At 33.1% G+C, this 14,806-nt stretch overlaps 1 protein-coding gene across 1 annotated transcript in view; it reads left to right on the top strand.

Moving 5' to 3' along the window:
* Positions 1–9,838, top strand: part of LOC106458016 (transcription factor Sp9-like) — a 29,361-nt gene extending 19,523 nt beyond the window's left edge. The window contains exon 2 of the mRNA XM_013917464.1: positions 8,525–9,838. Coding sequence (XP_013772918.1) covers positions 8,525–9,838 — 1,314 coding nt within the window. The remainder of the gene's footprint in view (positions 1–8,524) is intronic.
* The last annotated feature ends 4,968 nt before the right edge of the window (positions 9,839–14,806 follow it).

Here is a 14,806-nt window from a genome sequence, read left to right as displayed (position 1 = left end):
GAATATAACCTTTTTAGTAGGAAACTAGCGGAGTAAAGTTCCTGTTAATATATTTGTCGTTTCTTGTAAAAGACCGACACAGTAGTTTTTGACTAAAAATTTATATTACTTATTTTACTTTAATTAGGGGCAATTAAAGTTGTATGTGAAACGTCTCACTGTTTCCTTGTCCTTCGTTAAAGAACAATCAGAATAAAATTATATGTAAAACATATGTTTTCTCTTCATGCTATCTAAAATGGTTATAATTATACCTATACCAGAAACATTATATAGCACCTGAGAAGCTGAATACTCTAGGTAACACCAAAGCTAGTTGTGGATGACCGTTTATATAATAAACCAAATTGTTTTTGAGGTTCATTTTCGTGATCGTTTTTGCTCTTTCAAAGCGATTGTGGCACTCGCACGTATTTTGAAGAAACCACATTAAACAAAATAATGGGCTGACTTTTCTTCAGTAAACACCAAGAATCATGAGTCTGCTACGTAAATGGCTACTGAAAATTGTATAGAAGCATATTCATTTTTGATTCTATTCATTAACAGATACAGATGTGTTGAATTATAATACCAAAGAATAAAGCCAACAGGAACAGATTTTTTGAAATAAAATAACAAATAATAAAACCAACAGACACATCCGTTCTGGAAAAATAATAGAAAAACGAATATAGCCAAGAGTCACAACCGCTATGTGAAAACAACAAACAAACAAAAAATAACATTAACAGGCACATCTTCTGAAATAAAACAATATAGAATAATATCAACAGATACAACCGTTCATAAATAAAACAACGAAGATTAAAACCAACATGCACAGCTGATTTGAAATAAAATAGCCAAGAATAAAACCAACAGACGCACCCGTTTAAAATAAAACAAAACAACAAGAAAAATAAAATAAACAGGAGCAGCAGTTCTAAAAACACACACACACACAATGAATAAGACTAACAAGCACAATGGTTCTGAGAAAAAGTCTCAAACAATAACATCAACAGGCACAGCAGTACTGCATAAAATAAATGAAATTAACAAACATTACAATTAAAAATAATCAAAAATAGATATGGCAGCTCTAAATGAATTAAGGATAAAAGGATACGGTACCATTATGTTTAATGTTTTCATTAGTACCTTATGAGCTCCAAAATTATCGTATCCCGGTGAGCTTGAGGTCTTGTAACGCTAAACTTTGGGCTTTGATTCTCATGGCGGATACAACTCATGTAACCTGTTGTATACTTTGCGTTAAAAACAACAACAACTAACATTATCATTGTAACTCACAGAGATATAAATACACAATATATATCAGGAGTGTAAGTTGCTTGGATCATTTTACTAGTGTAAGTTTATTTGTAAATGTGATCATGAAATAAAACGGAGAATAGGGATGGCAAAAGACGCATTTATGAAAATACAAAATACACTGACATATAGTAAAATTTTAATGGGGACGAAGTTAAGAGTTTTGGATTGTTATGTTATAGCAATTCTCACGTACGCATTAGAATGTTGGATAATATCGCCAAGTATAAAAGAGAGAATAGAAGCAATTGAGTTGTAGTTCTTAAAGCGCATCTTGAAAGTATTTTGTCGAGAGCAGGTTACAGGAGGAAGTTGCTGACTAACACCAGAAAGAAACTGTTGGAGTTTCTCGGACACGTTAGGGGGAAAGAACAAATTGAAAGTCTAGTCGTAACTAGAAAGATTGAAGGAAGGACAGAGCATGGAAGACATAGGTTGGCTTGTATCAAGAGTATATCGAAATGGAAATTTATTTTCTGTCTCAAGGAGAAGAGATCTGTGATATCTCCAAAATAAATTGCAATTTACTTAGAGTTCACTGAGTACAGAGTCTCTTCCTCAAAGAATTCCAAGCATATTTTTAAAGACAAAAATCATATAATAAGAATATGGTTTTGCAAGCTGTTTGTAAAATAACTGAAGATAATAAAATGAAAGTTTTGTCTTTCAAAATGACTTTCTTAATATAACCCAGAGTGTGTCGTAAACATTGAGAATTATTATTACGTAATTCTAACAAGTAACTATGAGAAATAAACCCCATAGTGTTTAATAAAATAAAATATCACGCAGTAGTAATACTGTTAAAATAGTGAACTGACATTCCAGAATTTTTTTGTAAATTTTTAAGTAAATCCATGAAGCTAATTCTAAGAGTTTCTCCCAAACTCTTTGACCTCGTATTTTGAAGAGTTGAAAAAGTCAAATATACATATGTACAACTGATGATTACCACGTATATATAGAGTATAATATAATTCATTTTTGTTTTGAATGGAGCTTATCGTATGCACGCTTTCTACAAATTGGAGCGTGAATTACTCTAACTGGCAAGGAAAACAAGGTGTAAACGCATGGAATATTCTTGCAGATTTAATTAACATCCTTTACGTTTCATTCCGTGAATGGAAATTTCACCCACTCATACGCATTATTAATTCTTCAATATTATGGCGTAACATGTACGATTAAAGGAGAATTTTTTGACCAAGACAAAGTATATTTCTTTAACATTTCCCAGACTGAAATGAAACACTTCTGTCGTTTTCTTGTTATGTTGTATGTTATCACTTAGGTTTTGGATTTAACATTTGTTTTGAACTTATGTTGGTTTTGTGTAATTGTTTAGATTTGGTTTAAGCATATATTGAACATTTCTCGTGTATTATGTATTATTGTGCAGAGAATGCTATATATAATGTATATGCAACATATAATAACTTTTTATATTTAGTGTAGGTATTAAGTATTTAAAGAATGGTGTTAATATCATACTTTTTTTACGTCCTTTCGGACGTTTTGCAAAAATGTAAAGTACATTGTAATATTGGAAATGTGCTCTAAAATATATACTTTCAACGTATTAAAGGAAAGAAAATAATAAATCATTTAGTGTTTACAAGTTAAGTAATATTGAATTAGAAAAAAAAAGACAGATTTAAACATTTTAATTTTTTTTCGTAATAAAGGTATAGGACAGTTTTAAATTGTTACAGAAAAGATTCCCGAAGGAACAGTGGTAAATCTTCGGATTTATAATACTAAAATCAGGGGTTCGATTTCCCTCGGTCGACACAGCAGAGAGCCCGATGTGGCTTTGCTATACGAAACACACACACACACGTATCAAAAAAAGTATCATAGTTTCTGGCAGATTAAAAGCATTTACGATATTTCTGTGACTTTTGTTTCAATTACTTATATACCGCAAGTACCCCTAATTTTCAAGATATTTTTATAATGCAATTTAGAAACAATTTACATCATTTATTGCGATGAGAAGTATTCTACAAGTTACGTTATTAATGCCTGGAACAGGATGCGCAAGCGCTATTATTTGTTATTGTGTCAATGTATGGTGAAGATACACAGTCCACGCCTGTAGCGAATTTTGGGTTTCGTGTATTATACGTTACAAAAGAAGTAGATAAATAAGTATACATCCGATTGTCCCATTCATCCCAACTCCGTTGCTCATAGAGATTTCAGCGACTTGCTTCCCTTTCCTTTCTATTAATAAGTAAGTTTTCTGGAGATATTTATAGAAATATTAATAATTGTAACACCGAGATGAGTTACTACTGAATTACATTAAACAAATAACAAAGTGCATTAAAAATGTTTAAAGTTGCTCACGAAAATTCAAGTACAAGTTTTAACGTCTTTTTTAAGTCACCGCAATTATTTTAATAAATTATTTGATTAATTGCTTTGTAGGGTTATTATTTAACATGTCTTGAAATGTTTCAACTATCTTAGGGAACGGGCGTGGCTTTGTGGTTAATATGCTTCGATAGTGAATCCAAAGATTCCAAGTTCGCGCCTTGTTGACTAGCTGCCTTTCCTCTACTCAAAATTATAGATCGCTATGCGTAGATAGCCCTTGTTTAGCTTTGCAGAAAAGTCTAAAATAAACATCACCCATCTTGGTTTACATTGAATCAAAAACTTCGGATTAGTTACTGTAGATAGAAATATCATTTTGAAAATGTTGCATCAGTACTGAAATAACAGTAACAGAAAATGTATTACAGTAGTTGTAATGGCTTATCGGCTGATAAATGCTACTGTTAAATACATCCTTTTTACATCGGTGTTTCGTTGTTGTCATTTGGTATCGTTGTTTTAGTCGAGCGTCTGATTTCTTGAGAACAAATATTATATCACGGTAAGTCATATGTCAAGTTTTAAATATAAGGACAACTAGAACAAAGTACGAAAAGTTAGTTTGAGTATCACTATTGACAATCATTGCTAAATTGTTTCTATGGTGACAGCTTAAGCGGTTGATTAGGTTTAATGGCGTTATCAAGAAATCTGTGGTTGTACAGAGTGACCTCATGCTATAATCTGTTAAAGCCACTCTTGCAGATCAGAGATGCGATCTCTGATCCCTTGTATCCGTTCCTTGTCGCCCGAACGTGTGTGTGTGTGGTGACAGGTTTGCGTACACATCAGTCTGTCTGGCCTATCTTAATGCACGCGGTCGCTGTCAGCTGAACTACCTCATGACGAACGTGATAGAATGTGGCTTTGTGAGAGGCTCAGATCAATTTCCTCTATAGTCTAATATTTCCAGATTGTTTAGGACACTTCGTTTTTCAGGTATTATCTCGATTAGCTTACGTGTCAAGTCTTTTCTAATATTCAACGACACCCGCTATTTGAAAAATAGCTTTTGTGACTAGAAATGGGAGTAGTTTTCTTCCAGCTTCGAATTTTACAAGACAAAAGCCTGCCATGTTTTTTACATATCTGAAAAAAACGTTTGTGGTAATAAGTGAACAATAGCATTCAGTATACCCAATAGTATGTTTATTCTTCACATTAGAGTTTTTTTGTGTGAATTACGTAAGTATGTGTACCTGCGTTGAAACATATATATATATATACACACACACACACATATATATATTTAAAGACAGATAACAAAGGATTGGGCCGTGTTAAACTGCTCCATTTGTCTGTTATTTTATTATGTACATCTTCGTATATAAGGTGCATTAACTACGGGGCAAATATGGAGTTATTTTATACTATCTGTAATTTGCTATAATAACAGTACGCAAATACGTAAAAGTACGATACTTATATGCATGCAGTATTAGCATATATAGATAACCATATTTGATACCAATAAAAACTGATAATTTTTTTGCCGTAGTTATTATTTATAATTGATAGGTTCTGTTTTAATTCTTCATCAATTCAATCATGAAAATTGCCTAAACAAACAAACGAAAAAGAAAAGATAAAGAAACAGAAGGTTTTTGAAATAAATGTGAATATATCTTGAATTCGTACGTGGATTGGACTGGACTGTTCACTTAGAGTTTAGTGTGTATTAGTTTCAAAAGTCCTAACTTTGAATTACCACAGATATATTTTCTTTAAATGAGGCAGGATGTAACAACCTTTTATTAAAAAAATTGTTGATTTCCAATTTGTTGCTATTGTGAACAAGTAACAGGAATATTTTCTCATTTTTCGGATGGTTTGCCCAAACAGATGAACATTAATACGCGCATATTAAAATAACAGCTTTACAACCGTAGATCGTAGTTTTACTAGCTATTACAGGCAACTTTACTTGTTTAGGGAAATACTAAACTAAGTTTCAAGATTCAAATGTTCTCAGTGGTCTTTACGAACTAGACTCATATCAGTTTCGTCACCAAAGGAGAATTCCTGAAAATGAAATAACAATTGAGTGTTATCAGAAACAAATAATAATTGAGTGTTATCAGAAACAAATAACAATTGAGTGTTATCAGAAACAAATAATAATTGAGTGTTATCAGAAACAAATAACAATTGAGTGTTATCAGAAACAAATAACAATTGAGTGTTATCAGAAACAAATAACAATTGAGTGTTATCAGAAACAAATAACAATTGAGTGTTATCAGAAACAAATAACAATTGAGTGTTACCAGAAACAAATAATAATTGAGTGTTATCAGAAACAAATAACAATTTACTGTTATCGGACACAAACTGCTGCCTTTTTTTTGTCTGCTATGTTTTCTGTAACATTGCAGAAACAATTGGAACGTGACAGAATTAAATATATTTCGTAAATTAAATGAGTAAACGCTTATAAGCTCATATTTTGCATTTTAAATCCAGATTTTGGTATCATGGGATTACTTTATTAACAATATTCTACTAAAATCTTTGTTTTTTGGAAAATTACTAATCCTTAATCGCTTTAAGATATATTAGACATTTCTCTTTTTAGTTTTGACTTACTGTTGTATTATAATTGTTTTGATAATTTATCATTTAGCAGCTACTTAGCTAATTTTTTTCCATAGGTCTGGTTTAAAGTTGAAAATAAAAAGTTCACTTACGCCTGTTTTTTGGGCAGATGAAATTCTTCTAGCCTTTTTTATTTTTTACTATTTATCAGCTCCTATCTGACTACAATTTGAAATCGCTAAGACAAACTTCTTTACATTTATATATATATAGATGCATGTCACCTTTTAAAAAGTATATAGACTGTCGAGAAGAGGTGGATGGGATGATGAATCTGCCTTCTCACGTTCTCCGTTCTCTGGAGCTTGCCTAAACGTAAATATTTTGACTCGCCTATTGTCGAACTTCAATTATGTCCCGCTCGTATTTTAACAAAAGAATAATAAATTATAAATAGTCTAAGGCACTGAATAGAAAACATGCCGATCAACCATCTGGTTTAGCATCTTATCGAGCCCATACTGTATAAATGCTTAGAGAAAGGAAATGGCAATCATAAATTATATGTATGTAGAACAGTTAAATATCAAAGGTAAAACCCCTGACTACGTAGTTATATTAGAAACGAATCCACAGACTTACATTAAAAGTAATTCTTCAAAAAGATCATTTCAGAACTGTTAATAAATGCACGAATTATTTAGATAATTAAACCCATGTACAATAATTGTACTTCAATACATACACACACATATATGTATAATTATAGCCATGTAGAAGGTCGTTTGTTCACAAACATATGATCTGAGTTTGCTCGAAAGATGAAACTACATTGTGATCAATAATAGGAAAACGTTATTCAGAAACCCACGTACTACTAAATTAATGGCTGGAAGATATTTTCACATCGGAAGTCAATTTCATGAGAAGGATAGTGGAAGAACAACACTGGGTTTAGATTCTGCTTCAAGTACTGCCCGTTTAGTTATTCATATCACCTGAAAATTAGTAAATAAAAATAATATAAAACCACTTTGAAATGAGCAAGTTGAGAAAACCCAGAACTATGAGAACTATAAAACTTTTATTTCTACTTTAAGATAGAAACTTGGCGTTTTTTTCCTATGATATGGGCCCGGGAATGTCCTAGTGGTTAGTGTACCAGTCTACGGACTGGAGATACAAGGTTCGAGTCCACAAGATGTCGCTAAAAGTACTTCGTAATTTCTGCTGTGGGTTTGTTATAAGAATAACAACCAATATTCTTATTTGGTTAAGAGTAGCCGTGTAGACGACGGGTGCTGTTGAGTTATTGCTCTCCCTATAATCAACAGTTCTAAATTAAGGACAGGTTAGTTATGTCTGAATGTTGGGGCTTGTGGCCTGGCCTTTTAACTCATGTGTCGTATAAGGTACCGTTCAAGTCGAAAATATCCAGTACCCTGAGATGTTACTTTGTTGTTTCATTTTGTTAAAGACTGTTATTCTGTTCCTAGACGGTTATAATTTGTAATTTAGTTACAAAATAATTTATCGTAAATGAATCAATTATAAGTAGTTGTATACAAGTTTTGTTAAATCAAATATGCGTGTCTTACATATAAAGAATTATAAACTTGTTGCAAGGTGTAAAAGATCACGGTTTCACATTAATTAAAAAATCACAATAGTAGTTTAAAATAATTCTTAAATCTGGATTTTTTTTTTCAGAAAAACGCGCTATTAAGCTACATTCGTGTTTAACATTATATTATGTAGTTCCGAAGAAAGTGCGTGCGATAGATTTACTGAGACGTTTTAAACTAGTTTTTAGTAATATATCTATACTAGTGTGTGATTCCACCTCAGATCAAGTGTCAAACATTCATGTTCCAGCATATCAGTATACCAAATCTGACATCATATCTACGCAGTGTTAAGACATATTCAGATTCAGTAACAAAAACCAAGTATTATTAAGTGCAAACTAAAAAAAAAATGCTTAAAAATATAAGATTGGATAAAATAGTCGTTGCAAATGTTTAATCTGAATTCGAAATACTATTTGGTAAATTAAGTATTCACAATATAAGTTTTTTTTTGGAGAGGGTAGTAATTGTTATTATAATAATCGGTCTGTTTTTGATCTTGATCTTCTTAAAATAATGTAACTTCCCTTATACTTAATTTATAATAGAAGAATATCAGGATTTTTATTTCAAATAAATCGATTGATATATAATATATGTTTATGTGACTTAACTCTAAGAGATTATATACATTCTTCTTTTTTGGGTTTCATCATTAGGAACACCCTCGGCTAGGAGGAACTCCGCTCGCCATGTTGGCGGCACAGTGTAACAAGCTCGCAAGTAAGAGCCCCCCACCGCTTGCCGATGCTGCAGTAGGAAAAAGCTTCCATCCTTGGAAAAAAGTCCCACAAACAACTGGCAATTCTGCTGCCGGACTGACATTCGGTTCCCAGCGAGTTTCCACTCTCGCCAGTAGCAACTCTCAGACCATTAACTACCAGAGACCCACAGTGACGTCGTCATGTAGCTCCGCCCCATACGGAGGCGATAATTTGTTTTACCCTGGCGGCTGCGTAACACCATCTTCAGGAGACACCAGCCAGACTCACCTCCTAAGTAAAGTTCATTGTGAATCTTCTCATTTGGGTACTATGTATTCCCGGATTGGAATGAGCGCCCATCCTTACGAGAGTTGGGCTTTTAATATGAATATGGCTGGCGCCACTCATGGTGGTATCAAGTCGGAAGTTTCCTCCGTCAATTCACTCAACTCAACAACTTGGTGGGATATGCACGCAACTTCAGCAGGAGCCGGCTCATGGCTCGAGATGTCGGGAGCCTCTCCAGTGCTCCATAGCCAAATTTCCGCCAGCTATGCCGGTGGTGAATATAGTTTTTCGCCAACTCTTGCAGCAGCCTCGAATCCGGCTCACCTACTTACGCCGGGACAGCATATACTCCAAGATACCTACAAGTCCATGCTACCCACAGCTCAAGGAATGGGTTCCTCTATGACCTCACATTTTGGCCTTTCTCAGCCTACTCTGTCTCAAGTACCATCCCCTCGATCACAACGGCGGTATACAGGGCGCGCCACATGTGACTGTCCTAACTGTCAGGAAGCTGAGCGGATGGGTCCGGCTGGGGCACACCTGAGAAAGAAGAATGTCCACAGCTGCCACATTCCGGGATGCGGAAAGGTATACGGAAAAACGTCCCATCTCAAGGCACACCTTCGTTGGCATACAGGTGAACGGCCCTTTGTGTGTAACTGGCTGTTTTGCGGGAAACGTTTTACTAGGTCGGATGAGCTCCAGCGCCATCTCAGGACCCACACCGGGGAAAAACGGTTTGCCTGTCCCATTTGTAATAAACGTTTCATGCGTTCTGACCACTTGAGCAAACATGTTAAGACCCACAATGGACAAGTCACAGAAAAAAAGGGTAGCAGCAGTGAGAACTGTAGTGATTCGGAAAACAGTCAGAGCGAGTCCCTCAGTATAAGCTCTCCTGTTTCTGTAAACACCCCATCACTACCCCCACAGACAGTGGCTATGACCACTAATCGTTCTGTAGTAGACACAAAGTAGCGGTCAGTTTACTATCCTTTTGACTGCGAAATAAGTAAGAAAGCTTGACTATTTGGAATGGCATTAGACTGACATACATTACAATGTCCTTCTTGAGAGAGTGTGACCAAACTTATTTCGTTCAGGAATTCAGTTACGTAAATCATATATTTGTACAATTTAGTCCTTTCTAGGTATTATCTGTAAACTTTATGGTGTACATGCAAACAAATTATACTAGAAATACAACTGTATATAGCAGCTACAGTATAACCATGTTTTCTTTGTGCTTTATTAGCACAGGAATGTCTTTGATAAAAAGCAAAAGTGACTGGTGTCCCGACCTAAAATAAGGTAATGTGTACGACTTTATATAAAGTTAATGTAAGGTCGACTATTTCTAAGAACACTTAAAGCTAGTGAAATGTGTCTGAGGGATCACAAACTAAAAATATTGTGCACGTGCGGAAAATCCCGAGAGTTTGGAGCTCATCACTTCGAGTTTGCTAATGTCATCGTATCACGTAGACTGTAACTTGTTTATGTGATTCTAATATTTATATTTTTTTATTCCAGCTAGTTAATCTTTAAGAATAAAAGAAGTCTAAAATATGCTTCTGTGACCAACTATCTTTTTTTTAAAGCAATAATTCAGTGCTATTAAAAACGAGTATTTATTATACATTGCTCAAACATAATGAATAATTATATTTAACAAAATACCTCTATAACGCTCCATTGGCAGTCTTGCTTATGTCGCAAAAAAGAAATTTAGTAATAACATTTAAACTGTATTATTGTTAAATAATTCTTTTGATTTTTAGTTTTCTATAATTTATATTGCATCCCAAATGTTTTACAGGCAAGTATCTTTTAAATAATAATAATGTTTTGGAATTAAAGCTGTTTATCATGTATTCAACAAAATGCCTCTTGGTTATAAAAAGTAATGGCAGTTTTATCTATGTTGCAGAAAAAAAAAAGCCCTTGCCCCCCCCCCAGTGGCACAGCAGTATGTCTGCGGACTTACTACGCTAGAAACCGGGTTTCGATACACAGATAGCCCATTGTGTAGCTTTGTACTCAATTACAAACAAACAGAAAATAAATTTATTTATAACATTTAAACTGTGCTATTGTTACATAATTCTTTTAATTTTTAGTTTTCTATAATTTATATAGCATCCTAAATGTTTTACAGTCAGCACCTTTTTAAATAATAATAATGTTTTGGAATTAAAGTTGTTTATCATGTATATAAACTTAATATCTTGTTTGTATGTTGAGTAAATTTATTGGTTTATGTTAAATATTATATGTAAGCAATAGTTACAGAGGTTGAAACGTCTGCATCATATAATATATATATATTCAATTGGATGCCGTAATATTTTGATATTTTTAATGTTCTTTACGTCTATTATTAAGGTGGCACTTGTTGATCTCTCTATTTCTTTGTTACAATACATTTCAATATGCTTTTACAAGAATTCATGAAAATTGGAAATGTAGGCAGATCCTTTTATTTTTTAAGTATCATCTTGTATAAATACTAACACTAAAACACTTAAATTAACTCTTTAAATACCTGTAAGTGAAACCCAGGAAGAAAGAGCAACACTCACTTTTACATTCGAAGTTTATAAGTTAAACATACATATGTTATGGTTTTTATGCTGTAACAGAATGTGAACGGTGTTGAATGTATGTAGTACAGTAAAACAGTGGTAAAATATATTACCTCGTTATTTCTATCTTAATCTTCTTTTATATTACTGTTTTCCAGAAAATAAAATTGAAATTTGGAGTCCAAAAAAGAATATCTAAACAACCGCAATAGCCGAACATGTAAAAACTACCCAACATACAATATTATGGGGAAAAACTTTAGTTTTAGCTCAGCCTCGAAGTTTTATATCATTAAATATTAGAGAAACATTAGAAATAATGAGATATAAAAAACAAATATTAAATAGAAATGATACGTTGATATATGGCGAGATATATTATATATTTTTTTTCAATTACACTAAGGAAATATGAAAATAACAATGAAGTAATGCGACAAGGGATGGTATAAAATAGTCTTGTAAGTTACTTCTGAGGATGACGTGGATCACGTCGAAATATGTACATGTAAAGTGATATTTTAAAGTGGAAGCCATACGGCTTCAATAAAGTTTTTATAATGTAAATACAAAACGTTGTTTTTAATTATTTATTATAATTTAAAAAAACATTTTAAACACAAGTGTCGGTAGTGCATATTTGACATTAGAGATTGTTTGATACAATATTTATTTTCAACGAGTGTACAAATATAAGGGCTTAGCGATTTGCTTCACTAAACTCTAACACTGTCCTTTCAAATTACTAGATTGTTCTAAATGTATTGAGAGTTAATACCTTTATTATCTACAACTATTTTTATCACAGATTGCCCGTAAGTCGTGAGCTATTTGTTTTTTTTTATAAGAGAAACAAATACGTGTCATAGATTTGAAAAATACCTGGATAATTAAAATTACTGGAATTTTGAGTTAGAGAAATATCTAAGTAAAAAATAATTACGTTGAATATTTTCAGAAATTGTTTAAAGATATGTTTCTATTCTAACAAAGCAAAATTATCCTCTATCTAAAAACAGATACACACCACACACAGTACATATTTATGTACTGGTAACATTTCGAATTTCTGTTCGTTCACCAAGGATACGGTCATATTATTGTTCACAGGTAACATCCTCTTTTCGTTCATTCGATGTAACATACTTATTATACGCTTGTCCATTGATAACACATCAGGAGCCAGATAAGTACCACAATAACGAGAGATCTGTTTGTTTGTTTTAGAATTTTCGTACACATCTAATCTAATTTTGAACTGATAGACTACAGAGAAGGCAGCTAGTTAACAGCACGAACCGTCAATCTAATGGCGCAAAAGTGCGGAACATTTTTTGCACCAACGAGATGCGAACCAAGTATCCACGGATTCATAGTCTGATTAGCCTGACCATTAAGAAATTCTCGAACTTCGGAATATTTACTATGTTAGTTTGTAACTTCTTTGATACTAGAGAAGTATAACTGTAGCTGACACCATTTTACATAAACAAATCAACGATATTTTTATTTACAAAACACCCATACACATTCAATTAAATGAAGATAAAAAAACACAAGTGTAGGAAAGAGGTACACAACATAATTAAATATTCATACAAATAACTCAATAAAAATGTATGTAAAACATTCCTGTTTGTACGGATCAGACTTTACCCTTTCGATTCCTTTAAGAAATTTATTGAAAAAGTCTATTTGACCTGAAGAATAAACTGTTACCTCTGCTAGCTCAGCCAATTTATAATTAGGCAAAACCGAATAGCGACAGCTTTATCTTCTCTTACGATCTTCAGTTTGGCAACCTCGCAACTAATGACAAGAAACAGGCATAAACTTGAGAGATCAAACATCTAAGGTTAGGTTTACAAGTGGACAATAGTGAATATAAAAGAAGTATAACATTATAGAAAAACTATTCAAAATTTTCAAATATTCTGTGACAAGGGCAATAGAAGGGTGGCGCTCACAACCCAAACATGTCATACACCATTCTCTGTTTATATATCACTAACACTGCAGTCATTCACCTACTGGTAACACCAATATTATCTGCTTAGTTACTGATAACAGTGCCCATCACCTGCTTACTTGCTGGTCATACTGATTACCATCTTCTCCCTCACTGATAAAACTGCCATCATATAGTCATCTAAAGGTAATACTACTAATTATCTTCTCACATACTGGTAACAACTTCCAACATCTACTAACTAAAACCACCATCTAAAAGTACTTATCTAAAAGTAATAGTGTCATTCATCTGCTTTTCTACTAATAACAATATCCATCATCTGCCACTCTACTGGTAATACTGCTCACCAACTGATAATACCACTAATCATCTACTGACCTACTACTACCACTGTCCACCATTTACTCATCTACTAGTAACTCAAGCTAACGTTTACTCATCTACAAATAATGCAGGCTACCACCTACCCATTTACTAGAAACACCATTCAACATCTACTCATCTACAAGTAACACATTTCCAACATATACTTATCTACTATAAACAACGTCCACAATCACCTCATTTGTCATGAACACCATCCAAAATTCAAATTATATATTAGTAAAACCTTCCATCATCTACTTATCTACTAGTAACATCATCTAAATATCTACTCACTTACTTGTAACATCGTTAATAATCTACTCACTTACTAGGAATACCATCCACCATCTATTCAACAACTAACAACACCAAAAACCATCTATTAACCTATCATCTACAATCTACTCATCTTTTAATAACATTGTGATCATATAATTATCTACTAATAGCATGGTCTACACCTACTCATTAGTATGAACATGATAACACATCTATTAATCTACCAGTAACACTATCCATAATCTACCCGTTTACTAGGAACACCTTCCGCCATCTATATATCTACTAGTATCACTACCCAACAGAAACTAATCTACTAATAATTCTGCCCATCCTACTCGTAAAACTATCCTCCCACTACTCATCTACTAGTAACACCATTCATCTACTATAAATACCATCCTAAGATATACTCATTTGCTCATAACATCAGCTATCATTTACCTATATGCTAGAAACACAGTCCAATATCTATACATCTACTGTAAACACTACCCACCGTATACCAATTTGCTTGTAACACCATCCTCATCTGCTCATCTACTAGAAAAACCATAAACATTTTTTAAAATTATAATAAATAATTAAAAACAACGTTTTATATTTACCCAATAAAAACTTTATTGAAATTCGATGACGAGGAACCCACTTTGAGACTAATAATGGCTGGAGACGGCTTGAATGAGTAATGAAGAAAAACTTTAATATAACAGCAAATGTACAACGTTTCGACAAGGTTTTGTC

The sequence above is a fragment of the Limulus polyphemus genome, unplaced genomic scaffold (assembly GCF_000517525.1).
Source record: "Limulus polyphemus unplaced genomic scaffold, Limulus_polyphemus-2.1.2 Scaffold404, whole genome shotgun sequence".
Lineage (NCBI taxonomy): Eukaryota > Metazoa > Arthropoda > Merostomata > Xiphosura > Limulidae > Limulus > Limulus polyphemus.
Note: the sequence above shows the minus strand (reverse complement) of the source record. Positions and strands in the feature narration are given on the sequence as shown.